The sequence below is a fragment of the Embiotoca jacksoni genome, unplaced genomic scaffold (genome assembly GCF_022577435.1).
Source record: "Embiotoca jacksoni isolate LCO1_2020_lvr unplaced genomic scaffold, fEmbJac1.0.p SCAF_35, whole genome shotgun sequence".
In the NCBI taxonomy this organism is placed as follows: Eukaryota; Metazoa; Chordata; class Actinopteri; family Embiotocidae; genus Embiotoca; species Embiotoca jacksoni.
This window is the reverse complement of record NW_027185387.1, coordinates 980,412-1,008,059: the sequence shown is the minus strand read 5'-3', so window position 1 is coordinate 1,008,059 and position 27,648 is coordinate 980,412. Positions and strand designations below refer to the sequence as shown.

The window sequence follows — 27,648 nt, the reverse complement described above, 5'->3', positions numbered from 1 at the left end:
AAATCTATAGCGCAATTCAGAAAATAATAGTATGTGCAGTACTGCCCGAGACCTGGAAATAGACTTTTGTGTGTAAAATTTGGCGGACTGCTACTTTATCTTCTCAGCCGTTGGCATAAATCAGTGTGTTGAACATTCGCTGGCAAGTCGACTGGAAATAGCCTGCCGAAGCAGTTCTTGTTGTCGGTCAGCTGACGCTCTGAACGCGACGCTCCGACGCCTCGTCCAGAGCGGATTTTTTTTCCATGAACAATTCCCGTCTTAATGTGCTGAGAATCGTCCTTGGAAGTTGACGAGTGCCCGCCCTGTCAGTCGGGAAGGCCACAACTCACACAATTTAAATTTGATGGAAAGCAGGTTCGAGATGGATAGTGAGATCTTTTTTTTTTAAATTTTTTTTTTTATTTCCCTCCCTCCCTCCCTCTCTCTCTGTGTGTAGCGCTACAGTAGCTACGTCAGCAGCGGTGAGACAGTGGTGTTAGAATTAATTACGGGCAGAAACTTATTCTCTCCTGCTACGCCATCGGCATACATCATTTCCCAGCCCTTTCTCCAGGAAGGAGAACGAGGCAGTTCGCTACTTATTCTACAGTTCAGGTGAATGGATCATGACTGCAAGGGCTAAAAAAAAAAAAAAAAAAAAAAAAAACAACAACAAAAAAAAAAGATATAGATGGCAAATAAATCAGAGTTTTAATGGAAGTTCTAGCGCATGTGCTGCGCAGAAAGCGGATTGCAGGTTTGCAAATGCGGAGAAAAAAAATGTATGTGAGCCGCAGAGCATGGGACATGTGAGAGGGAGGAAAAGAAAAAAAGAAAAAGCAAGACTGAGTGGACTTGTCTTGTGTGTGTGAACGGCACAGACGCAGGGGTTGTGCTGTTCATTTAATGCAAGGTTAGGCAGGCTGAGCTGATGAATGGACTGTCGACAGGAGAACAAAAGCAGGCGCTCCATCACGGGAACGGGAGGAGCAGCAGCAGCCGCTCGCTCTCACCGAGTCCTCCGCAAGCACTGGTCCAGGAGCAGTTTACCCTTCACACACACTCGTCCTAACTGCTATCGAAGAGCTGCGGCCAATACTGACTGCAGATCAGTATCTTTATGGTAACATGCCAGTAACTCCTGCGGTGGGTGGGTGGGTGGGGGTGGGGGGATGGTGGTGATGGGGGGCAATACTCGATCTATAAATCCGTGGGGACAAAGCAGGCTAATGTGCTCAAGAAGTGATACCTTGCGCACAAGGATACCTGCTTTCAGAAAGGCCGGCAGCACCCAAATAAAACGAGTCCCGACAGCTTGAGTGAGTGATAAACCTTTCACACGACATACAAAGACACACGTGCTTTTTCTAAAGACATCTGAGAAATAAAAACAAAAGTGGCACCCACTGGAAACAAAAACAAAAAATTCAACTGAAAAATGACATCTCTGTACGATATGATTCCCATCATCCGTTTTGTTACGGACGACCCCGAACACGACCGGACTTACGTGCTGGAAATAGAAAACTGGATGTTTTCAATTACAGAGCGGAGGAGACGGGAGAAATGAGAGGATGTTTTACAGATCCCATTAAATCGGCCGGCCCTTACACCCAGGGAGCCCGGGCCACTATAATAACCACCTATTGATTAGCCATTAAACCGATACACCAGACAGTGCAGTGATACTGCAGCACACAACACACCGAGCTGCTTCACTACCCGCGGTAGTGACACGGCTCCGGCTGTACGCAGGCTGCTTTTTGCTATTGCAAAGAGAAATGTGGCTCAGACACTGGAGGAGGGTTCAAGTGAAGTGGGTTGGGACGACTGGGATGGGGAGGTGGGGGGGGGCGGAGGGGATGACGGTGGCTGCCAGCTTCTCACAAAATAAGACTCATAAACCACCCTCCACGCTTTGCTGGCTGCGGTTGACCCTCACGGAGGACACACACAGCTGTTGGTCAAGCTGACCTACACGTTGCAAACTCAAAGGTTCAGATGAGTCACGTCTCACAGGACTATTACTTTTGTCTTTTTGTCCCAGTGATCGGCATTTATTTTCAAAACTAAAGGAGCCAAATGGTTTAATAAAGTTACATTTCGAAGCTGGAAAGACGTACATGAACATGGTATGAGTGTTGCCGGTGAACGAGGTTGGATTATCTTGTTCCGTTACTTTTGCGTGCAAATTTATGAATTTGAGAACACGAGTTTATGAATTCGACAGCACGAACTCGATAATTAAAGACCACCAATTAGTGGCAACCCACCGTGACGTCACCCATTGAGTTTCTGAACTGCCGTTTTGAAGCCTGGAATCTGTCATTTTGGCTTTCACCATCTTGGTTTCTCGGCACCAGAAGTGACCATATTTGGACGAGAGGGCGGAGCTAGGGGAAACACTATCCCCGCCCACTTACAGCGACAACCTGACTGCATCCAAGGTGTGTCAATCAAAGCAAGGCACCGCCTCCCCCCCCGCCCCCAAACAAAGCTCCCTCTGAAGCCTAATATCTAATTAAATATGAACATATTTTCAGAAGGAGCACCTCAACATTGATCAGAAGGAGTCAATTTAGATAATGATGAATTATTGACTTGTGGACAAAATGAATTCACTTTGTATTTCCTGAGAGAATTTGATGTTTTCTTCGAATGGTAGTCTTTGACGCCAGATGTTTTTTTTGGTGGAGAACCCTCAGTGGCCGTCGCTGGTATTGCAAGTTAAGACGGCAAGTTGGTTTCACTTTTCAGACCTGAGGATTTTTTTTTTATATTTAGTCTATGGTTTCATCGATTCAAACTTTTTTTTCTTTCTCAAATCGAAGCGAAAAAGCAAACCGACGCAGCACGACCAAAGTTGTTGACATCCGGGAGAGAAGCTTTTCGCTAACTTTTCTCACAAGTATCTTCACAAACGGTCGTCATATTTGAAACTTATTCAATTCATCACCGACTGACACGGTTGACAATCAGTTACAAGACTGAAAGACTCCAACATAATAACTCTTATAAAATAGGCGAAGAAAAAAACCCTAAAATGAGTGACGGGAACGGCAGGCTGTGGACATTCACTATGTCGTATGACGTGTCAGTCAGTCAGTCACATTAGCCTCATATACCTATGATTCAATTTGAAACTCTATTAAATATCCAACTGACAGACATCCTCTCAAATTCAGAAACATTATCCATCGACCTGTGCTGACTGATGTCTCCTCTGTTTGTGCTGCCTCGTTCCTTTCACACATCACCTCTGATAAATGACAGGTGCTACCAGTCGACGTGCAAACTTGTTTAAGGTCTTTTCTCTTTGCGTAGTCCTGCATTTTTAACACTCGGACCAATCAGAATTAAAGAAAAACTCACCTGGGAAACTTATTAGAAAGACAAGAATTATCTTAATAATACTTTTTCTTTACATTTTTTTTTTTGCATTTGAGATCGTTGCACCATGTAACATGACATGCTCATCAAATATTCATCATTAGTATGTACGAGTGTGAATGTGTGTGTGTGTGTGTGTGTTGCTTACCGTGCAGTCTGTGGAGTTTGTTATCTTCAAGCAGAAATCTGATGTAAACTCCAGCTCGGACAGACACACACTGTTACAGTCAATCGTCTGTCGAAAGTCCAGAACACACAATCGATTACACACAATCACAAAAGAAAAAAGAAACACATAAATAATGATGACAATATGAACTGTGATCAAGCCAATGCAGTCTGTTTTTTTTTTTTTTTTTTTTTTTTTTTTTTTTCTTTAGAGGGAATCTGATAAACAGCTGTTTGTTTTTGCTGAGCAGAAACTGCAGCGATAGTTCTCATCATTGTTTTTTTTTTCTTCTATGTATTTGAATTGTATAAACAGCCTTCTGTTCAACGGTGAAAAATGATATTTTGTTTTCAGATTTTTCATCCATAACAGTTGATGTTGTTTCAGCTGGACTTTAAATCATTTAAGATGAAATATCTCACAGCAAATCACAGTATTTCCCTCCAGGCAGCTACAGCAAAGCTTTCTCTACAGGAAACTGCGGTTTATTACAACTTAGGTTTTATGTTCTGTGTTCTGGCCATTGGTTCGTATCTGTTATGATTACACTGCTTAAAATAGAGAACATAACAGCACAAAACACACAAGTGGTTAGAGGATCATGCAGGTTGAAGTCTACAGTGAGAACACCTTCAATGTCAAAAATAATTCCAAGAAATCCCTTAAAAAACGTAATTAAATACAGTAAGTAAAAATGTGTGTCAGTTAAATGGGTTAAATTTGGTAACAGCATCATTCTGAGTCATTTAGCGGAGAGAAAAAAAACATCTGGTGAAGTGAATAGAAGTATAATAAAAAATAAATTCTCAAGTTAAAATCTAAACATGCTAAACAGGATGCATTTTGAACGTCCGAACCTACATTGTGTGAGTTAAACACACTTCAAATAAATGTTGGATTGCCTGTGAATTTTTTACAGGGAGCAATTGTAGAAATTGAAAAACAATGAGACATTTATTTTGTGATGAATCTAAAAACGATTATGAGATGAAGAGCTGTAAAAACTAGTCAGTGCAGTAACGGAGAAACTGAATAAAAATATAGACCTGTTGTCTAATTGATTACAATGTGAGATTAAGTATCAACAGAAAAAGATCAATATTAAGTCCTCATAGGAAGTAAAGCAAAGCAATTACTCTGAGAAAAAAAGTAAAAGCAAAAAGAAAGTTGAATACACAACTTCTATCCCACCGGTAACTAATTCAACAGTCATTTGGAAATCATCAGCAATAAATCAGCTGCAGACAGCAAGATCAGAGATATTATATCTCTGGTGTATTTGTACGTAACGAAGCATCCAGATGCCTCACGTCATCTGGGACAAGCTGACTCGGCGTTCAAAACCGAGCAAGATGAAGCAGCTTTTAGTTTTTTATGAAACTTCCTGAATACCTGAGGTCACTTAAAACTGTCAGCTCATCAAAATCAGCAATTAAAACATTGTTTGCTAAAGCTTTGAATATATAACCTCAATTTTAATGTCTTGTACTATAAAGCACTTTGAACGGCCTGGTTATATTGTGTTAAATGCAACTTTAATTTCTTCTTAGTATCTTATTTTGAAATGCATTTCTATGCCTCTGCAAAGCACCAATTTGCTGTGTGTCCGATATAAACGATTTAATACTGGTATTTTCTACGACATCCCAAACAGCTGCAATAAAGCAAAACCTGCAGAAAACTCTCAGTCAATATTTGCTTGGTTACAAATCTCAGAAAACAGTGAATGTTTCAATGCTAGTTAAGCGATAACTGTGCTGCTGACGCCGTTATTTTGTCTTCTAACTTCTTTTCTGCACAGGAAGTGTGAATGTATAATGCTAATAAAGTAAACGGACACGTGCTGCCCGTGGTGACTTGGTGCATTTATTTTAGTCGCTATCAGACCAGTTTTATAACATCACGCACAGCATCGTGCTGCCACACGTTTGAGATAAATGAGACTTTCCTCATCATAAATTCGACAATCATTTACTGCAATTGACATCAAAGCTCTACTTACATAAGTTGATGAGCTAAATTAATCACGTTAGTTGTAATATTTACGGGTGACCGATCGAGGCTTTGACTTTACTACAAACGGCAAAAGTAACAGGAAGAGACAAGACAAGAAATGGAACAGAAAAACAACAACTTGTTTTTAGTAAAACATAGTGTCTTACTGCTTTTGTCCATTGGGGGATTTTAAAAAAAAAAAAATATATAGTGGATACATTTAATTATTTGGACATTCAAATACAATAGACAGTAAATTTAGTCCACCATACAGTATATTTAATAGGGAGTGATTTCAGAAAGAGATTTTTTTTTTTTAAAGCACACTGATACAATACATACGTAAAATAAGAGGTTTGCAGATTGTGTCGATTCAGAACAGAACGACTTTCAAAACTGTTCAAATCACGACCGCACATTACACTTAAAGCAGCTTACAATGGAAGCGAGTCAAACATTCCTCAAGTCAAACATTCCTATCTGTTCTCACAGAGGGGAAAAAAAACAAAAAAAAACCCTCATCTGTTTAACAGGAATTTCTAATTCCATGAAAGGGCTCTCAATTTTACGGAATAGCAGCCAGCCTTAATGGAATGTTATTGGATCGTATCAACGGGGAGGCGATAGATGAGAGTCCTTGTAATTTGGGCAGAGGGGCTGTCTATTTGTCACTGGAGGGGAGAAACTATCGATTAGAGGATTCAAATTCCATTACATCAAGTTCTGCCTTCATTCATCACGTCCTCCGACGTGGTGAAGGACGCGCTGCTCAGCAAACGGGCCGACCGGCAAAGAAACGCACGACCTTACGCGAGTCAAGAGGGAAGGAGTTTTTTCTCCTACGTAGAAATATTCAGAAAAAGGTGTGTGTGTGTGTTCTTAGATATGTGCGTGGGTGTGTTTTATCTCTGAGTAATGTGTGTGTGTGTGTGTGTGTGTGTGTGTGTGTTCTCCCGTCAGTGAAAACCACTCTATCCGTGTGGTGGGTGGTGGGGGAGTAATGAAGTTTCCTTAAGAGGAACTTAAACAAGGATTAGACCGATCAATCACCCAGCACTACAGCAGCATCACCCCACACACACACACACACACACACACACACGCACACACACACACACTTCAGCGCCCTATCTCTCGCTCTACAGCTACATCCAGCTCTCATTCTCTGTCGATGTTTGAACAGCTTGGGAACTCCATTTCTCCTGTGGTAGTGTGTGTGTGTGTGTGTGTGTTTCAGCTGAATACACACACACACACACACACACACACACACACACACACACCGTCCGATACAGCTGTTCGGTTATCAGATATCAGGTAGTCGGTGTCATTGACACCCGGAGTGCTTGTTTAATTTGGAGGGAAACTTTTGATACTCGTTTCTCATCTTTAGTTTATCAACCAATGTTATTTAGAGGTCATCTATAATCAACAGGTGCTGTGCAAAATTCGGTGCATTTTGGAAAGTAAAAAATAAATAAATCACCCTTTAATGAAATAATTTCAGCTTTTACCTTTAAAACAACACCTTAAGCTGTTTACATAAAAAAAGAAAAAAAAAAAAGAAAAGACATGCTACATTTTCTCCTGCAGCTTGAGGATTTATTGGTAGCGGTGGTTTGCATGCCATGTGACCAATGTGCATGCGGAGACTCATGCACTTTGAATTTAGTCGCCATTTCTGGCGATTCACACGTTGTACTTTAACGAACTCCTCCTACAGATTTTGTCGGACCGACTTGATATTGAGTCCGTGCACTCTTAACGTGTTTGGGATTAAAAGTCAAAAATCAAAAGAATTTGTTTTCGTCGATCGGTTTGCCCGTTCATAAAACTTTAACCTGGCTTTCAGTATTAAGTTCTGCAATTTATATTTATTTTTTCTTTAATTCTATCGCATTGAAAATATAAAAACACATCTGAACTACAAATCTGGCTCCCTGGGTAAAAATATTTTACTGCGAAGCATATTCACATCTTCCACTTTTAAGAATCCGTGGTACGTCCAGCCGGAACAACCTAGAAATACATAAAATTATAGAGACGAGTTGCTCTCTCGGCTGAATGTTTACCTGTATGACCGTTGGTTCAGAGATGAGCGAGTCCGCGTTCACCACTTCCACCACGGCCTCGGGGACCACGGCCTTCTTCATGCACGCCATGTTGAAGCCGTACACGTCATCCCAGAATGCAATGTGGTCTTGGTGCTTCTGTGCGTCTCCCACAGCTGCCAGGCTGATGTTGCAGAGGTCTGGGTACACTGTGGAGAAACGAGAGAAGTTTGAAGGTGAAAAGGTTGCTGTTTTGACACCGTGGACATTTTTTTTTTGTTTTTAACTTGAATTGCAGATGAAGCCCGACGCGGTTAGAAACTGGGAGTTCCAGAGAGCGTTATAAGTGTGGCAGGAACACCGGGAGCCGTCTATCGCTGCACCGGGGAACTGCTTTTTGAAGGGTTATTGTGGGCACAGTCTAGAAACTATTTGATGGCACCTCATACATGTATGAAAAACTAGTAAATAGACCAGTTTGAGCATAGAAAGTCGTGTTTCACTTCGTAACAGAGTGATGAATTAGCTTTGCTTACCGACTAAATTCTCTTTTACCTTCCCGATTGGCTGATTCCACCCGAAAGGTAAACCATCACGTCACATCAGAAAAGGAACAAAAAAAAAAACAACAACCAAAAAAAGCATCTTAAACAGTCTATGACACAAGTCCAGTTGACAGTGCACTCAAATTGAACCGAATTGTTGCTCAAATTTCCAAACGACGCCACTATTCAAACAAAAAGAAACGAGAGCACCAAATATTTGTTTCGCTGTCCGCCGGTGTGAAGGTCACCGCCTCGCAAAATCCAGTTTCAGCGTACTGAACTACTGCAGAACCGCCCAAACAGCAACGAGTGTGTCCCCTTCAGGGATTTATTTTACTCCAACAAAAAGATCATTAATCATAACTAAAGCGAAAAGGGAGGGGAATTCTGCTCCCATAAACATCTACTCTCGGTGATGAGACGTCCTTAATATCAACAAATTTAACGGCCTACAAAACCATTCGACAGATTTAATCAGAGACACCTCGACGTCTTGTGGGTGTGGAGTTTTGCATCCATTTCCTGAAGCCGCTGTAATGACGGTATCCATCACATGTACGTGGCCTGATGACCACTTTGTCCTACTTTCATACTCGGGACTTTCTTACTTTATACTCGGTACATTAAACGGCTAATGTGTGGACCGCTAGGCAAAACCACGTAGGCGCACCGACGAACGTCCCATTTTAATTCTGTGATTCACTGACTTACGAGTACTTCGCTCCTCAGAGAACGTTTTCCATGAAATTTTAGAAGTTAAGCCGTAGAGATTTACTCCCATTCTCAATTTCAAGTGCAAGAGCATCAGTGAAGTCGAGGCCCGATTCTCGGTGTCAAGACCTAGTTCACGTTGCACTATAGAAAAAAATACTCCCATTTAAGTAAAAGTCCCGCATGGAAAACCTTAATTAAGTGAAAGTACAAAAGTGTGTATTAACACTTCAGGACTAGTTTCATCCCTCAGACTAATTAATTATTATATATAACATTTGTTAGATTATTAATGAAGTAGGATCAGCGTGTAGCTGCTGGAGGTGGCGCGAGTTCGAACTACTTTATATACAGTTTCATAAACAGGGACATCGGCGACATCTGAGGGGTTGTCAGATAATTCCTGGGAGAGGAAAGAAGAAAAAAAAAACCGCAAATCTGTTTTCCGTTTTGGGATTTTTTTTTTTTTTTTTTTCTCCGATCTTTGATTTTTGGCGAGATGTTGAATCGTTTGAACATTTATTGAAATGAAACCAGTGTAGCGGGTAACATGCGTATTTGGTGGCGCCGTTAACCACTCGGACGAATCTAAAAGTACGAGCTTAAGTGCACGCTGTTCGTTGTGGGAAGTCAGAAGGCGAAAAGGTTGGAAACCACTGGTTTTAAACTTTAACAATGCGTTGGACATTTTTTTTTTTTTTAAACCGCCTGTTATGAAAGTTATTGGGACAAATCTTCATCTTAAAAGCGACTTAAGTTGCCAACTAAATGTATAGTGGAGTACTAATATTTCTCTCTGAAATGTACTAAAGTTTATTTTTGGTCATCTAAGCTTGTAACACCCCTCCTCCCCCTCCTCCCCCCCCCCCACCGCTGGCTGAACCTGCAGCCTCCCGAAAAACGATTTTCCTCAAAGATGGAAGATGTTACTCCGTCAGTGGGGAACTGTGTTCATAGTTTCATTTTTCCAACCTTTTTTTTTTTCTTCTTCTTTCCAACCGGCGATTACTGCGCTGCTCAGATTACATAACACCATCCATTGAAGGAATTATCCATATCTCGAAATGAGCATTAAACATGAGCCTTAATGTCTTGTCATCGTGTTTTCACATCTGAATAAATTCCTCCGTACGGTTAATACGCTTGGTGATTAAGTCGGGAGCCGGGACGCTGGAGGCCGTTGGTATTCCCGCTGTGAAGCAACATTAGCCGACACGGAGGCCTCGGGCTTCAACTACAGTTTAGGATGCAGTCATGAGGGGCGTTAACTGCTCATCAGATCGGGAATGTTTCATCGTAGGAAAAAGGTGATCACTTGTTTTTCCCTTTAATCTTCCATCCGTATATTTTAGTTATAGTTGTCCATACTTTGGTCAAATGTTTAAAAGATCGTACGTGTAACAGGGAAACTGGTTATGACTGGTTTAAAAAGTCTCTACGAGTGCTTTGATACTTTTTCTTCCATAAAAACCAAATGAAACTATCTATATAGCGATATTCAAAACAAACTTTATAAGGTACTTAATATGAGGAAGAAAAAGGGGGAACGCGAGGGACAAAGGAAAACAAACCTTCCTCTGACTGTTGTTGTAAATTGAACATATTCCAAACTTTTACTTTTTTTTTTTTTACAGCCACTTTTTATCCATTTAAAACTACAAGCCTGTCCAGATGTGCACATTCGATCTGCTTTCTCTGATATGTGTGTTTTTGCTCCGTCTCACGTGAGCTCCGACACATCGGGACGTAAAACGTGTGAATGGATGGCGACGGCTCTCTAAATTCATGATCCTCTCATTATTAGCCGAAGCCTGCCTGTGACCCCGTGAGCGTCAGCGCACCTGATGACTGCGCACAAACACACGCGCGCGCACACACACTCACACGCACGCACACACACACACGCACGCACGCACACACACACACACACACACACACACGCGCACACACACACACGCGCACACGTTGCACGGCAGATGAGTAGCTTCATTTTTACTCCCGATTCCCGAACCGAGTGAGTAATTACGAGGGCCAGGTGAAAGAGGAGGCCTTCTGATTGGGCGGAATCTGGAGGGGGTGGGGGGGGGGGGCTGTCTGAGAGACTGACGAAGAAGAAATGGAGACGGAGAGCCGGACAGGCGAGGGGGGTTGGGGGGGGGGGGGTGTACACGGGCGTCCCCAGATTCATGGCTTTGACATCTGCGTCCTTCTCGATTCACTGGTCACAGCCCGTTTGTCATCCCCCCTCCCCCCCCACCCACCCACCCAAGCCTCACCCTCTTCTCCTGGCTCTCTCCGTCCCCCCTATTGGTCGGCTGTGAAAGAGGGAAAGACGGTGTGGGAGAGGAGGGGGGCACAGCACCAAAACAGACCTCCCCTCCCCACCATGGCCACTGTGCCGTGTGCCAGGCATGCAGGGACACATTTAAGGATGAAGGGGAGGTTAATGTAGTGGAGAGAATGAGGGAGCTGCTGTAACTCTCTTCTAATGTAGCTTAAACACACATACAGCAGCAGTGTGCTGCAGCGGCCGGACGACAACTCGGCACACACACTAGAAAAACAACAACAACAACCTGAAAACAAACTTAAGGGGGGAGAGGTCGACGAATCTATTGCGACAGATTTGCACAAAATGCCGCCCCGCGCACGGAAGAGTCTTCATTCATAAGACGAACACAGGTAACTGACTTCAATGCAGATAATAATCAGATTAGCAATATTATGAATCTCCTACTGACCTCAATTTGAAACTTTGAGACAAGCTCCAAAACATAAGACTGTATATAAAAAAAAAAAGTGGACATAGTGTCCAGGTCTGGCAAGCGAGGAAAATGCAGAAGTGCCATTAAGTGCAATACCACCGAGGGGCCACTAGGGGGTCGTTTTCAAAAAGCCTCCGGCTCCTTCGACTCCCATTCAACTTCCCTCATGAAATACAAAGTCAATAAATCCTTTCCTCAAGTCCGTATGGTGTCATTCGCTAAAGTCGCTCCTTTCTTATTAGTTTCCCAGCGGTTCCTCTAAAAAAAACCCCAAAAAAACCCATTAGTAATTAGATATTAGACCTCAAAAAGAGGTGAAATATTTTTCAGTCTTTTGTCAAGGATATCTTTATCGCTAGAAATACCCTGAAATATAGAGACATTATTTTAGGGCCTTGAGGTGCTGCCAAGATTTGATTGAATTTTTTTTTATTTTCAAGTGTTTTCATCTGACTTGGTGTGTGTGTGTGTGTGTGTGAGGAAGTGGTGGTGGGGGGGCTATCCAGTGACAGCGAGCCGCGTTGGGACCGTCAGGGTTAAAGGCTCATGACGAACAATACGGCGTCATCTGACCTGCAACTTTTCTGCCTCTCTCAGGTCACAGCACCGCCTGTCCAACCTGCCTCACTAACACATCTGTCTCTGTAGGTGCTGCCATTCGGACTGTCGCTCTGTGTGTGTGTGTGTGTGTGTGTGTGTGTGTGTGTGTGTGTGACCTCTCTCTCGTGTCCCAAGGAGCCACTAAAGGCAGCGTGGTGGAACCTGAGCTGGGTCACATTTGGTACAAGTCATTAAATCTGGTCTGTAGCGGAGACGGGATGACCCAGGAAGAAGAAGGTCTTTCCATACGTGTCAGGCCATCGTCTTTTTGTGCACATCGGGATGTCATATTTTTACACTCAAACATCGCGTTCAAAAATATCTTTTCTCAAACCGACGCTGCCGATTTTTCCAGTGAGCGGGGAGAAGAGAGAAAATACAGAAACCCAAAACTCGACTGATGTGGTTGCGCTGTTTGCCCATCCTTCAGGCCGGCCACACAGGAGACACCTTGGTGCTTAAACCAGCAGTGTGTCAGGTGAACTGTTGAACTGATCCCCCTTCAAAAAAAACACCAGATTAGAAAGGCTGAACCGTGAAGAAAAACAAGATGAAGGCATTCGTGTGTACAATTTGACAAATCCAGTGAGAAACGCACTAAAACCTAAAACCAATGGTTCCTGAATGTCTCGTAAAAACCGCGGACGACAGGTGTGAACACATTCTCCCTGCAGACGGAGGACACGGAAGGTTTGACCACTGTTCAGGTAAAACAGCATTTAAAGCAAAAATAAAACCACCGTCTATGTGTTTGAACTACTAAAGTATTCTTACGCAATGTCAGTCTAAAAGGTATGTTTATTCTGACTATTATGATTATTTAGGTGTTGATCTTGATAATGACTGAAATTGTATTTATACCTTTACTTTAACCACATATCAAAAGAGCTTTGTGTCATTTGGTCTTGTTTTATATTTTTAAATGATATTTTCACAGGTTTTTATGTTTCTTGATGTCTGTTTTGTTTTGTGAAACACGCCATGTCATTTTTTTTTGCTGTAAAACACTTTGAGCTGCATTCCTTGTAAGAAAGGTGATTTACAAATACATGTTTTATTATTATTATTACTATATATATAAAAAAAAAAAAAATCAATTGCCATTTCTTAAATAAATCATCATTTTAATCTGATACTCCTCCGAATAGCATCCTAATAGAGTTCTTTGCTCTCAGAGTGCAGGCTTTGTGGTTCCTGGAGTTTCCAAAAGCAGCTGTCAGGATCCTCTCATGTGGAACCAGTTCCCACTTTAGGTTTGGGTTGCAGACATCCTCGCTATTTATAAGATTAGACTTCAAACTTTTCCATTTGATAAATGTTATCTGGCTCAGTTGACCCTGAACCATCCCTGAGTGATGCTTCCATAGGTCTATGATCCTTTATTATTTTAACGCTGATGCTTTAATGTTGGTTGTTTATTATTTTGTTTGCTTGTTTTATGTTCTTTTATAATTTGGAAGTATTTTGTGGCCCTTGTTGCATTTAATTCTACATTTTGAAATTTGTTTTTGGTCAATACAAACACTCAGATTCTGATGTAACTACTTTGCGCCGCCATAATTTTGTAGTGAAGACTTAAAAAGAGAGAACAGCGTGACCTACCTGAGCCACCGTCAGCCAAATAGAGGTCTCTGGCGTACAGGACCGAGTCCAACATGGACTCAAACAGCAGCAAGTAACCCTGGGAGGAAAGAAACACACATTACTATCCCAAGATATTGTTTAAAAAAAAAAATAAAAAAAGCTTTACTGACAAAACATAGTTTGTCATTCACACTCATGTATTTACATTTCTTTCTTTTTTTTTCTTTTTTTTTTTTAATGTTAAACTAATAAAAGCATGTTGGCAACACGATAAAATTATTTTTTAATTCAACATTACTGTGGTGGGAATCTGAATCGACCATGACTGTGAATCAGCCCACGTGGTTCTGCCACCCGGCCTCCAAAGGTTTGACCCTGGGCCGACCTCGTGTTCTGCTCCAGCAGACGGCACATTAACCGTGGCATTATTCCATTAATGCCGAAATTGAGTTCTGTCCACATCTTGTTGGCTTCGACCTGAGTGGCTCGTACTGCTGACGAATGACTTTTTTTTTCTACCTGCTGGCAGATCGACCAATCAGAGAAGCGCCGTTCTGCGACGCCGGCTCCTTCAATATGTTATTTGCGGGCAGTATGTTTGGGCAGGTTCTGACATATGGGCGGATGGAGGGGGGGGGGCATATCTCCAGCTGGGACGAGGAGGTGGAGCGAAATCGGTTACGTGTAACTTGATGACCCATATCGGTCTTTTGAAAGCTGTGACAACGCTGACGAACTGCTTCAGGAGTGAAAACACCCACCACTGCTTTCAGATGTCTTTTTTTTTTTATTTTTATTTTTTTATTTTTTTTATCAAAACTGAGGGGAAGAGGAAATATTAAAAGCACACAGACACATTTTTCACTGCAAATCTATGTTTCTGGTCTTTTTTCGTGACCTGTTGGGTTCATAGTGGAACTATGATACACACAGGAAGGATCGGCCTTTATCAGGGCAATGACAAGAAATCAATAAGATCCCACGGAGCTGGACCCAACCCAGAGAGAGAGAAAGAAAGAGATACAGAAAGAAAGAAAGAGAGAAAGAGAGACAGAAAGAAAGAAAGAGAGACAGAAAGAAAGAGAGAGAGAAAGAGAGACAGAAGGAAAGAAAGACAGACAGAAGGAAAGACAGACAGAAAGAAAGACAGACAGAAAGAAAGACAGACAGAAAGAAAGAAAGAAAGAAAGAAAGAAAGAAAGCCGGAGTTAGATTTTAGGAGCCAATATCTCTACTTTCTCTTCAGTTGGAGGGGAAAGAGGGGACAAGGAGACTTGAGGGCTGGGACAGCAGATAAAAACCCAACGGGGGAGGGCGGGGTGTGAGTGTATGATTAAAGACAAAGTGGAGAGGAGGAAGAGGGGATATTGAGGGGAATGCAGCAGCCGGCAGAAAAGGTAACTCAGCGAGATAAGAGCCTTATTATTCAAATAAAGACAAGCTTTTATTGGGGATGGGAGAGGAGAGCAAGGCAAACACTGTGTGTGTGTGTGGGTGGGGGGGGGGGGGGCAGCTCTGATTTATAACTCTTGACTCCCAACATCGTCACCATCTCTGTCACATAGGCCCAAGCTGATAATGATGACAGCGATGAAGAGCCGATAGTAACGGCCCTCATCTTCGTCAAGGTGATAAAAGGAGGGGGAACATTCTCCGGGGTTTATCAACTCAACGCCGGACCGGCTCTCCGAAACCAAAGTCAAGATCCCACGGATCTCCGCCCGCCGGCCGGCGTCCTTAGCGGCAGAGACGGGTCGTTTAAAAAGCAAAAAAAAAACAAAAAAAAAACTCGCAGAGAGCACGCCGGTCTCGTAATTTAGAGCCCAATTTCACGGGACGCTGCTTCACTTGAAGGAAAGAGGATATAAGAGAGAGAGAGAGAGAGAGGGAGAGATGGCTGAAAGCAGAGTCACAACCTTACTTTTATCATCGATGAGGTTTGTGCCACAATCCCCCGAATTTATACATCTGCAATGTAAATGAACACGTTGTCACTTGTGAGTGCTGCAAGTTATCCTGCGCCGACAGCGAGAGCGCGTCATCCCTAAAGTCCCATCGAGATCGGATGGTGGAAAAAGTGCCCAGCTTTCATTACACCTCTTATGTACACCAGGAGAGGTGTTTGGAAGTTGGACCTTCAACAAGACAAAAGGTCAGCCGGTGTCAACCGAATGTTACCATAACCCTACATTAAAAAAGTAAATAAAATGCTCCTGGGCAGCGTCAAGATGTTTAACCCCTTGATGTTTTCTGGCAGGGGAGGTAACTCTGTAAATATATATATTAAAGAAAATATATATTTTTTTAGTTCATATGTTTGCACATTTCAAACATACATACAGCAACTTTGGGTGTTTGGGAAAATAATTATTCTTGTTGTTTCACATTATGAGCTTGGCTAAAAAGGTTCACAACCACCTCCGTATTGGACGCAGATGAGATTCACACCATTTTCAGATTAAAGAAACAAAATAAATGTCGTCCTAATCTCCACATCACTCTGTAGCGTCACGTATCTGCTGCTGACGCGGTGGTTTGATCAAATACCAGAGAATCAGAAAAGAGCGATCGACCTGGTGTACAAGGTTGTCGAGAGAAAACTGCACCAAGGAAGACTTTATCTGCCTCACTTTCACTTTTTTTTTTTCTTCACTTTATCTTTATTGACTTGCGTTAAGAAAAACAAGATTACATCTCTGTAAAAAAAAAAAATTAAAATAAAAAAAAAAAAGCCGACTGATTTAGCAACTTTTTTTTGTTGTTTGTTTTTTTTGATACCATTTCCACAAATCGATCTAATGTGTCCACGGGGCTCGGTGGCGAGGAAGCGGCTCCCGTGTCTGTCAGGCAGCCCCGGCGTGGTGAGACTCTCGGCACTATACAGTCGCTGTGCATTTCCATAAAAAGAGACTAATGAAAATCTAATGAGAATGGGCTGGAGCAGCTAATACACATTAACAAAATTAGCATATAAAACACATTCCCCTGAGAGGGCCAACGCTCACGCACACATCGACATATGCACCAGCGCACAAAGGCAAACACACTTTTACATCTGTGTTACTTTTGTCCAGATTTTTTTTTTTGGGGCCGTTTTCCCTGATTTAGCATCATCTCGTAATGAGTATTCTGTACGAATTTTTATAGAGGGAAATTACTGCCGCGATGCTTCCCTGTCTTTAGTTACTGGAGGCAGAATTGAGGGGGGAAAAAAAAATAAAAATAAATAAAAGAATTTGGTGCGCCACAATCTACAGATTTCTGTGTCCGTCACCTCTTGGGGAAACTGATTGGCTGTCAATTACAGGTACCGAGAGGCACTTTGGTACAAATTCTGCATCAGCAGTTTATACCCCCCCCCCCAGTACCTCATATCCCCCCCCCCCCCCACCCTCCTCCTCCTGCATTCAACACACGTCTTCCTCAATTACTGCAGATCATCATCACTTCCAGTCCCGGGAGGGCCGAGGCAAAATAAAAGGAGATGGTGTACATGCATGAATGTGTGTGTGTGTGTGTGTGTGTGTGTGTAGAGAGGGGGGAGAGGGAGAGGGGGGAGGGTCTATACTTCCACGCTTCACTGGATACTGAAGGAAGCACCTTTCTGTCAACAAGCCTCTAAACCGGTCTAAGGTCAGGTGACGCCACATTAGCATAAACGTACCCCGCACACATCCCCGCAATACATTTTAGAGCGTTAAAGCGAGTGTACAACGCGCAGGTTTCGGCATCAGCATAATTTCCATGCAAATGGAAGAGATGAAAGGGAAAGATAATGTAAGAAAGTAATTTGCCGTATAGCTACAAGGTTATGAGAAGCCGAGGCTCTTCTGGAATCAATTACGAGGTCTTGGAAGATGGTCACAGATTTTCCACAGTGAGTAAAATATTTCAATTAAATATGCACATAATTTTAGGTCATGATACATTTCTGGGGTTTTTTCTATTGTGTAGTACAAGACTAGAAAGGCGATACGGTATCGATTCTGTTGGGGATATTCCAGTTACAATACCAAATTTTCTTGGATATGAAACAGGATCTCAGACAACTGATTGTGTAAATTGTACGAGGAACCGTCTATTATAGTCCATTATTAAAAAAAGATTATTATTTACATTAACAATAAACCCCAAACCTTTTATTCAACAACAACAACAACCATAAGTCCTCACAACAACAAGATACTCTTTCTTTCTGGTATAAGCCCCGCCCACAGAAGCCGCATATACCGGTGTTAAGAATGTCATTGGGTATTCAGAGCGTCAATCATCGCCAATGTAACTTCCGACTGGCTGAATCTGACACCTTTCAATCGATACAGACTCTGGTTGGCTTTTGTAGGCTCGGGACAGTATATGGAAGCTCCTGTTGGCTCAGTGAGATGTCAATCAAACCAGCAGTGACGCTGCCTGACTTTACTGCTGTGTAGAAAATGAAGTTTCAAATGATACAACAGCAGATCGTGTGTATTACAGATGTAATAACTTGTTTTTGGATGAAATACTTTAATGGATTGGATTTACTTTGCTGACATAACCAGATCAGATTTTGATGGATCGTTGTTGGACAGTGAGACGTTATAAGGGCGTTACGTCAGTACTGTAGCCGACTGTTTGTTTAGTGGTGGTCTGACAGCTGTTTACTGAACCTGCTATTGTGATTGTCATTAAATCTCCTGCTGACATGATGGAAGTTCTCCTCTCATAGCAGCTACTAACTGCCTGTAGAACCTAACGGGGCTGGCTTAAAAAAAAAAAATCAGTTTCAGATTCAGATCGACCTTCACTTGAATAATCTGAAAATCCCCAAATCAACCTTTTAGCCACATAACGTTCGGACAACCCACCGGCGTACCGTCAGAGTTTTAACGGCATCGACTTCCTCGTCTACAGCATTGAAGTTCACGTGTATACTCGTGAGAGATCTGTGGAAAGTTTCGATTCTTGTGATTGGATTCATATGAACCATTTCAAGATACACCAGATATTTAATGCACGTATCATCTCCCAACACATGACTGTTGATTTTGGGAAAGGCACCTATGAAAACTAATTTGGTTTTAAAGTCAAAGTCAAAGGCAGCAGCATGAAGTAAAAATGTTTGCCTTTGTGGAACCTTTGCTTCCGCGATATAAAAAGTTATAGCTGTGAATTTACACATACGCTATAAAAATCCCAATAAAGGTGTATTTGCCGGTGTCCAAGCATTCACAGGCCGTGAATAAATTCATCATTTCAAGGGAACAAAGAGGCCATTTCTCTCCACAAAGACAATGTCATCTGAGCGATACAGGATGATGGGTTTGGGTTTATGAGGATGTCTGTTTCAGGGATACATCAGGTCGTCAGGTTGAGTATGCAAACCAGAGAGGAGATGCTCTTTTCCTTTGTTGCATTTTGGATACATGCAGTATAAATCAATGTATTGAACTGCGTAGTGGGTTTAGTGGCCATATGCTTACGCTTCACTAGGTACAAAAGGAAAAAAAAAAGAAGATTTTAAACGGGTTGGTGTACTGGTATGCAACACTCTTTGTGACTTGCTGATCGACACATTTATTAAAAATACAAGCTTATGTGATGTGAGAGCTTCATGATGGATGCATGAATAGAAATACTTAAAACAAAATTCTCTTCAAACATTTTTCAGTGTTTGAAAGTAAAATCAATCGATTTACATTTTCATAAGCCTCATGTATATATAAAAGTACTTAAAAAAGGAAAATGACGCGCCTCTGTTGTTTTTTTAACTGTCATTGTTACACTGCGGTTCCAAAGTGAAAATTCAAAGCCATGTTATCGACTGCTTATGTCACTCATGATATATCTTCCAGTCTAAAAAAAAACAAAAAAAAAACCTGCATCTGGACATGTTAACAAGGTTACAAATTTTACTTTCAATGGACGGGTCTATTTTAAATGCATCAGCATCATTTGTAATTTGTCATTTTACAGCTTGGTCACTCTGTTTCACCTGACTGGACCATGATCTATGCTGTGAGGATCATTTACAGTAAACCAAAGGAGTCAGTGTATTTTTTTTGCAGCAGGAACAATGACTTTTAGGTCTGTGTGGACATGTGAACTGGGTGAAAATCATATTTGAATTTCTCTGCTTCTTTTAAAAAATACATATATATATATGTATATATATATATATTTAGGTACTTTTTGGTAAAAATCTGTCCAAAAAAAAAAAATATCAAAATATTTGTTGGCTATAAAATCCCCACAGCACCAAAAATCCAGTCAAATAACAAGGAATGGGATGAGTTGGATGCGCCAGAAGTTTTTTTTTTTAAATACAGGCACCACTTCCTGGAGTGTTTGAAGGTCTTGGGGAAGTAAGTACAGCCAATAAATCCTAATTAGAGCATGAACACACCTGTGGCACTATCGCTCCATGTGTGTGCATGTGTGTGTGTGTGTACACGTGCATCCATTTTGTTGGATCTCTGTGCGTGTGTTTTTGTTGTGTTTGTTGTGTGCGTCTGTGACTGACAGCCAGTCAGACTGAAGGACAGGATGACTGATGACTACCAGCCTTCTCCCGGGCAGCTGAGGCTCTCAGCACTGATAATGAGGCTAAAGAGGAAGAGCTGCCATTAATTTGACTTCACAACTCCTACCGCACACAAGGATTTCAGACTTTGCGTGTGTGTGTGTGTGTGTGTGTGTGTGTGTGTGTGTGTGTGTGTGCAGGTGATACTGCTTAGCAGTTAAAGTATGTGTACTTCAAGGCATCAGCAGAGAAGTTTAATGGGGCTCTTTGAAACTTTTTCTAGTTCAGGGTTCTTTGCTTATTTTAATGACAGGCTGAACGTTCGGTGTTGCCGAAGACCACTTTGACATTCTGGGAGAGTTTTTCTCCAAGGTGAGCTACCACACACCTCAACGAGCTCGCTATTCGGGGACGCTTGGCCTTCGCCTCTGTTCACAATCTTGTCAAATAGACAATATATTATACAGATTCGGCATTACGAAAAGATTACGTATTCTTTTAAGGAAAAGTCAACAGGTTTGTGCATCATCAACTGGAGCGGTGGATCTGACCAAATCTGATTGGAAACCCGGCGATACTACGTCCCGCCCACCGATAGCTGCATACTGATGAACTACAGGCCTGTCAATCAAACAGACACGCCCCCAAAAAAATGGCTGTTTGAAGTTTATTTTCTAATTAATGACATTATTTCCAGAAAACTAATAAGAAGGAGTGACTTCAGCAAACAACACCGAGCTAACTCGTGGTGAGATTTTATTGACTGAGAATTTTATGAGACTAGTTGAATGGGAGTCTATGGAGTCGGAGGCTTTTTGGAGCCGACCCCTAGTGGCACTCGGTGGTATTGCAGTTTAAGGCACTTCGGAAGCTACGTCCACTTTTTTTTATACAGTCAATGGCTACGAACCACAAACAAAACAAAAAGTTTTATTACATAGTTTTTTTTTTGTAGGTTTAAGGTTGGCTTCGAAAAGCCTCCGGCTCCATAGACTCCCATTCAACTTCTCACTAAATTCAAAAGTCAATGCATTTTTTTGTTATTTCGGTTTTGCCAGCTAAACTCGCTCTTCCTTATTAGTTTTCTGGCGGTCCATCTGAAAAACAACACCATCAATAATTACAAAATAAGCCTGAAAAAGCTGTGTTTTTGGGGGGCCGTGTTTGTTTGATTGACAGGCCTGTGGTGCAGTCGGGTTTCCACCATCAGTGGGCGGGACGTAGTATCGTCGGGTTTCCAATCAGATCAGGATTTGAGGACTTTAATATTTAGGAAGACGCCAGCGTGTCACCGAAGTTTGTTAAACTCTCCTCCGACGGCCTACCGTCTCGTCAGCGTTTGTACGTCCGCGCCATTAAACACCATCAAGCCAGCAGGCCCGTCATCTGTGATTGATCTCGGAGTGACACTCCTTTATTTAGCCTTCGGAGGAACTCGGCTTCTCTCCTCCCCGTCAGCTCCGCAGTCGCTTATCTGCTCTGGACTGTTTTGTTTTTTTGTTGTTTTTTTAGCCGTGCGGAGAAAGAGCAGCGATCAATGTTGTGAGTTATGAAATGACAGTGGTGCCGCTGAAGGCAGTCTCTCAAAAACACTGCCACAGCAGACAGACACTCATTTGCCCCCCCCCCCCCCAACTCCATCCGCCTCCCCGCACCCTTTTGCCCACCACCACCACAGATACACCACATCCATCACCCATCTGTCTGTCAGCCCTGTAACCACTGTCTGTCTGTACGCTCGGTCCAACACCTCCGACAGCTGGACTTCTGCGATACAATCTTCTGTTTATCTTCAGCCTTCATTAATGATCACAGGTTGTCTGTATAAAACCACAATTTAAAATGCTAGAGTGAAAATAACACTTTTTCTTTCATAAACTCCTGACGTGATAAAAAGAAGAGGTTTTAGACTAAGTGTCTTTAGCTGTAGTTTGATGAGGGACGCACGTTGAATAAGTGCATGAACCGGGTCTTTAATTGATTTTTCGTTTTACCTCGACACTGCTGGTGATTTCAGCAACTTAATCACCCGTACCATTGAATTTGAGATTTTCTTTTCTTACTGCAACTAAGCAGCTAATGAAAACTTCGATTAAGACGCGTCACAAAAAGTAAAGTTTAGTCGACTCTTTTAATTCATAATTTTCTGAAGCCCTGCAGATTTTTTTATTCCACTAATTGGACACTACTTTCAAGGCCGTAGGACATGATGACAGATGAATATAGTTTTTTTTTTATTGCTTTTTTTTTCTTAAAGGAGCGATGGCTTCCTTTCCCACAATAAATTCGAGATTCCCCGTCTTTATCCACACAGCATACATTTCTAGGTCCATCAATTCTACATATTTCAGATGAATTACACTGTCGGGTGACAAAAGACAGCAAGCTATACATTTGTGTCCTCGCCCTAACTGTATTAAAATTCCTCAGTATTTAGTTGTTGTCTTCCAAAATTCAATCATTTTCCTCCTGCTGTCCCTTTTTATTTAATCAATCCTATATTCCTCCAAAACAGGAAGGGATATGAAGCTTTCAGCTTGTCTGCACAAAAGAAAACCTGCTTGATAATCTATTCTTAGTTACACAACTCCCTCCTGTTTTGACCTAATTCGAATAATTCCCTGTTGTAGGCCTGAACAAGCTCCCGGTCTGTGTTAGTGGACAAGGTGTGTGCGTGTGCGTGTGTGTGTGTGTGTGTGTGTGTGAAGGTGAGAGTGTGCATTTTTAGCAGGGTCAGAAAAAAAAAAACACCAGAGGAACGCATTAAAGCCACGTCCGGTGAAGTTATTAAACCCCTGATCATAATCCCAAAGATGCAGCATGTTGTTTTTGCTTTAACATGATTTTTTTTCATATCTACAATTAAATAAGGCTATTTGGATATAATGCGGAGGGGAGCTGTACAAACCGAGTGAGACGGGAATAACGGAGGTGAAATTGAAGTTGCAGTGCTAAAAAAATTCAATGAGAAAACCAAAAATGTGACTTTAAAAAAAAAAAAAACTCTTCAAACATAGCACCAGTGACTTAGGTGACATATTTTGAAAATGACGGCAACTGAAGCAGAAAATGTAAATGAAAAATTACACACTAGAGCGCAGATCTGTCCAGAATCACTCAGATAAATAAGACATGACCTCCATATAAGACGAAGCCACTAAAAGGTGAATACAGTCTGAAGCCATTTACGCCGGCCCAGGAAGCCACAACTCCTGTGACAACTGTCACTTTTTTTTCTTTTTTCTTTTTATACCGGCAGATCGGAGGGCAGCTCTTAGAAGTCTCTGCCCCTCTTGAGAAATGTCTGCCATCGCCGGCCTGATGAGAAGCGACTGGAGAATTCTTAGATTTATTAGCTCTCGCCGAGCCGGTGTCATCAGAGATTACGCCCCCTATCCTTCACCGCTCCACCGTGCACGTCAGCCGCCGAATTTCAAACCCCCCCCCCCCCTCCCACACACACCAAATCCTCCTCCGCCCCCGACGAAAGGACGGGAAGACTGTGGCTGGCGACCCCTGCTCGTGACCCTGGGGTTTGGCGATGGATGGGGGAGGCGGAGGGGAGACAGATACGGGATGCTCATGAATTAGGGATGACTTCGGCGGTGCGTTCAACTTTGGCCGTCCCGCCTGTATCGCCGCGGAGGATCTCTCTGATAAATGGCCGTCGGGGGGAAGGAAGACTGCTCTTTTCCTGGTTAGATATTCACGGAGGCTCGAGGTCGAGAGTTAAGCATATATATATATATATATATATATATATATATATATATATATATGTGTGTGTGTGTGTGTGTAAATATGTACTGACCATCCATTCTGAGATGATGATGTCCACCTTCTCCACGGGGAGCTTGATGTCCTCGATGCGGCCTTTGATCAGAGTGATCTTGTCCTCCAGCTGGTTGGCCCTGGAAGAAGCACACGAGAGTCAGAGAATTTAGAAACACATCTCGTATCTATTTTACTTCACCTAACAATCAACAAACCAATGTTTCGAGGGTGGGCTTCGTTGTTTCGCCCTCGGTGAGCAACATTTTACATCCCAATTACGGCAATTACATCATGACAAATTATTAGGAAAAATTTTTGGGGGGCTAATTAGCGGCGGCAACGCTGACATATTGCCACCTAATTTGCCATTTGACAGACGTACGGTTTTGAAAGAGTGCCGAGCAAGTCCTCGAGCGAGCAGCGGCCGATTTCAGTCGAGATTTTGGAGCGAGAATGTTACAATATTTGATCATGAAAACAAGAAACCACGCTGTCAAACTGAAGGCGCATGCTGTTGACTTATGGCAGTAATACACTCCCACAGTCGATAACTTTGTGCTGGACCAAGCGGCAACCAGCAGTGGCGTCACCCGTTGGTTTGTGAACGGCCGTCATGAGGCCTCGAGTTCAAATTTTGGCCGGCGCCATCTTTGCTAGTTCGGAGCAGGAAGTGACCGTATTTGGGCGAGATGGGGGAGGAGCGAGCAGTGGATCAGACTCGGTCTGATTGGAAACCCGGCGATACTACGTCCCGTCCGCCGATAGCTGTAACCTGACTGCACCACAGGCCTGTCAATCAAACAGACACGCCCCCCCCAAAACACAGCTTTTTGAAACTTACTTTTTTAATTAATGACGGGATTATTTTCAGATGGACCCCCAGGAAACTAATAAGAAGGAGAGACTTTAGCTCACAACACCAACAAACCTCCTGGAGAAATTTTATTGACTGAGAATTTTATGTGACCTGTTGAATGGGAGTCTATGGAGTCGGAGGCTTTTTGGAGCCGACCTCTAGTGGCACTCGGTGGTATTGCAGCTTAAGGCACTTCAACATCGGCCCAGTTGTTTTTTTTTTTGACCCGGAAGCTACAAAAAAACTTTTATATATAGTCCTTGTGCTGGACAAGTAGCAGAATTCATTGATATGTATTTAAACAATCGATTTCCTAAGTTTTCGAGCATTTTCCAAACTTGTCAACATCTGTTGTGTTTCCAATTCAATTCAACTTTACTATTTATTCCAGACTCATGTGGGGATGCGAGAAGCAGGAAACTGTAACTGGGGGCCTCGCTGTGTGTCGGGCTCAGGTGAGGACTGTAAAGATCAGCGGCCGCCGTTTAAATGATCCCCCTTCCCCTTTTTTCCCGATCGGCCCGTTCGTGAGTATCAATCTCTGTGAATATTCCATTATCATGACAGCTAATGTTACAGAGGACAGAACAATTACTCACAGCCGCCCAGAGTGCATTTCTGTAGCAGCGATCCTAATCTTGAACTGTCTCTCCCCTCTCTCAGCTGCTCTCCTACCGCTATCACCTCCTCCCAGAATCCCCCCCCCCCCCCTCACACACACACACACACACCACCTCCCCCCACCTTTCACAAGGAGGGGAACACTGTAATCTCATTATTGGGGTAATTTAGAGGACAATGTCAGGACTCTGGGGAGAGAGTCAGTATCTGTGCAGCTTTGTAGGTAAGTGTTTGTGCGTTTGTGTGTGTGTGTGTACAAGTGAACGTTTTATCTTTGCAAACCAGTTCGCAAATAATTGTTCTTTTCTAGTCATTCCCCTCCAGGAAATCGAGATTTTGCAAAAGCAAATAATTAACTCAAATTCAAGTAAATTCTGTAATATTCTTTTTAAAATCCCCGTGATTATTTTTCCGCTCAAAATTTCGGCAGCAGAAGCTGTGCTGAAAGTATCAAAGGCATAAATTAAGTCCTTTCAGGGAAAACTCACTTTATTGACAAAAATAACTCCTGTTTTTTTTTTCCATCACCAAATAAAACTCGGGAGGAAACCGGAACAAGCAGAGAAACCGGATGTGACGGAGTTTGTGGGAAATGTGGTCTTGACATTTAAATGATCTAATTAAATGCTTATTATCAATGGAAGTGATTACATGTTATTGTGTGCTAAAATCATTTCATACAGACGTCAAGTTGGAAGAGACTGGACTTTTTGTGCATACAGTCGGCCAATGTGTTGAATTAACTTGGTGCATCTTGGTTAATTTCGATCTTCGTAATATCAATTCATAATTTTTGCGAAAATCCGTCACAAAATCACAAAAAAATTATTTGTCATTTAAATTTGTTTTCCCCCAAAAATATCAAACAATCAAAATATGTTTATAATACTTGAAGAGGAATTGTTAGATAAATAACAATGAACTAAAATATCTAAATGAACATCATTTTCCATGAAAATTTTATTTGGTCAAATAAAGGGTAAAATGGCAGGTCAGCATTCTTTAATATTAAGTTAAATATTGGCTGATAAAACATCCACAAACTGATAATATCGGTCCTCAGATGATACCCCAACCAAAAGTTGAGATACCGTCTCGTGTTTTTCCGCTTTGTTGTCACGATGCAAAGCGTTCTATCGGAAAATCCATCAATTCGAGCCATTTAAAAATTAAAAAAAAAAAAAGTATTTAGGCATTATCCATTAAGGAAGTGACTGTGAAGGAGGGAAGTCACATCGAGCTTTTCATTTAAACTTTGGCCACGGAGAGGAGACAGGAGATGGATGCTGCTGCCCAACCAACAGGAGCCACTGTAATTACAATCCTGATATTAACATCGAGAGGAAGTGGCGGACACACCGAGGACACACACACACACACACACACTTGAGGTTTTAAAGCTCATATTTTTCTGTGTGTGTGTGTGTGTGTGTGTGTATATATATGTGTGTCTGTGTGTGTGTGTGTGTGTGTAAAGGAGCTGGAGTGGTGGGTGAATCACAAACATCTTTCTTTTCGCTGAATCTTCACCGCTGGTGAAAACCTGAGACGCAGCCGGCATGCCAACAAAACACACACACACACACACACACACACACACACACACACACACACACACACACACACACACACACACACACTCCCGACAGCGAGCCAGTGGGCTGTAAAATTAAAACGTCCTTTTCTTTCAGCAAACCCTGTTGTTTCGCTGATACGACACTCTCTTACATAACGGCAATAATAGCTGTCATAATGGCCCACTAACTCAAAAAAAAAAAAAAAAAAAAAAACGCACTTTAGAGGCGGGAGGTCGTGATGGTGGTCGCAGGTAGGGGGGGACTCCGGTGGCGGTAAATGGACTCCAAACAACGTCGCACCTGAGATTGGGCCGTGGACTGTATTAAAAAAAAAAAGGAACCAGCAGGGGGTTCATCTACATGTCTGTCTGATGACTTCAGGCAGTTTTCGGACTGCAGCGACTGCCGGGGGGGGGGGGGGGGGGGGGGCGAGAGGGGCGGGAGGTGAACGAGTCCGACGGCGGGGTGTAAATTATATGTTACGGCCACGCGACTGACAGCAGCTCTATTGAAGTCAATCATGTGC

At 42.4% G+C, this 27,648-nt stretch overlaps 1 protein-coding gene across 1 annotated transcript in view; it reads right to left on the bottom strand.

Annotated features, from left to right (window-relative positions):
* Positions 1-27,648, bottom strand: part of prmt3 (protein arginine methyltransferase 3) — a 50,796-nt gene that overhangs the window by 15,725 nt on the left and 7,423 nt on the right. Inside the window, exons 10-13 of the mRNA XM_069165651.1 lie at positions 24,106-24,205; positions 13,811-13,889; positions 7,609-7,796; positions 3,521-3,607 (exon numbers count right to left, since the gene is read on the bottom strand). Coding sequence (XP_069021752.1) covers positions 3,521-3,607; positions 7,609-7,796; positions 13,811-13,889; positions 24,106-24,205 — 454 coding nt within the window. The remainder of the gene's footprint in view (positions 1-3,520; positions 3,608-7,608; positions 7,797-13,810; positions 13,890-24,105; positions 24,206-27,648) is intronic.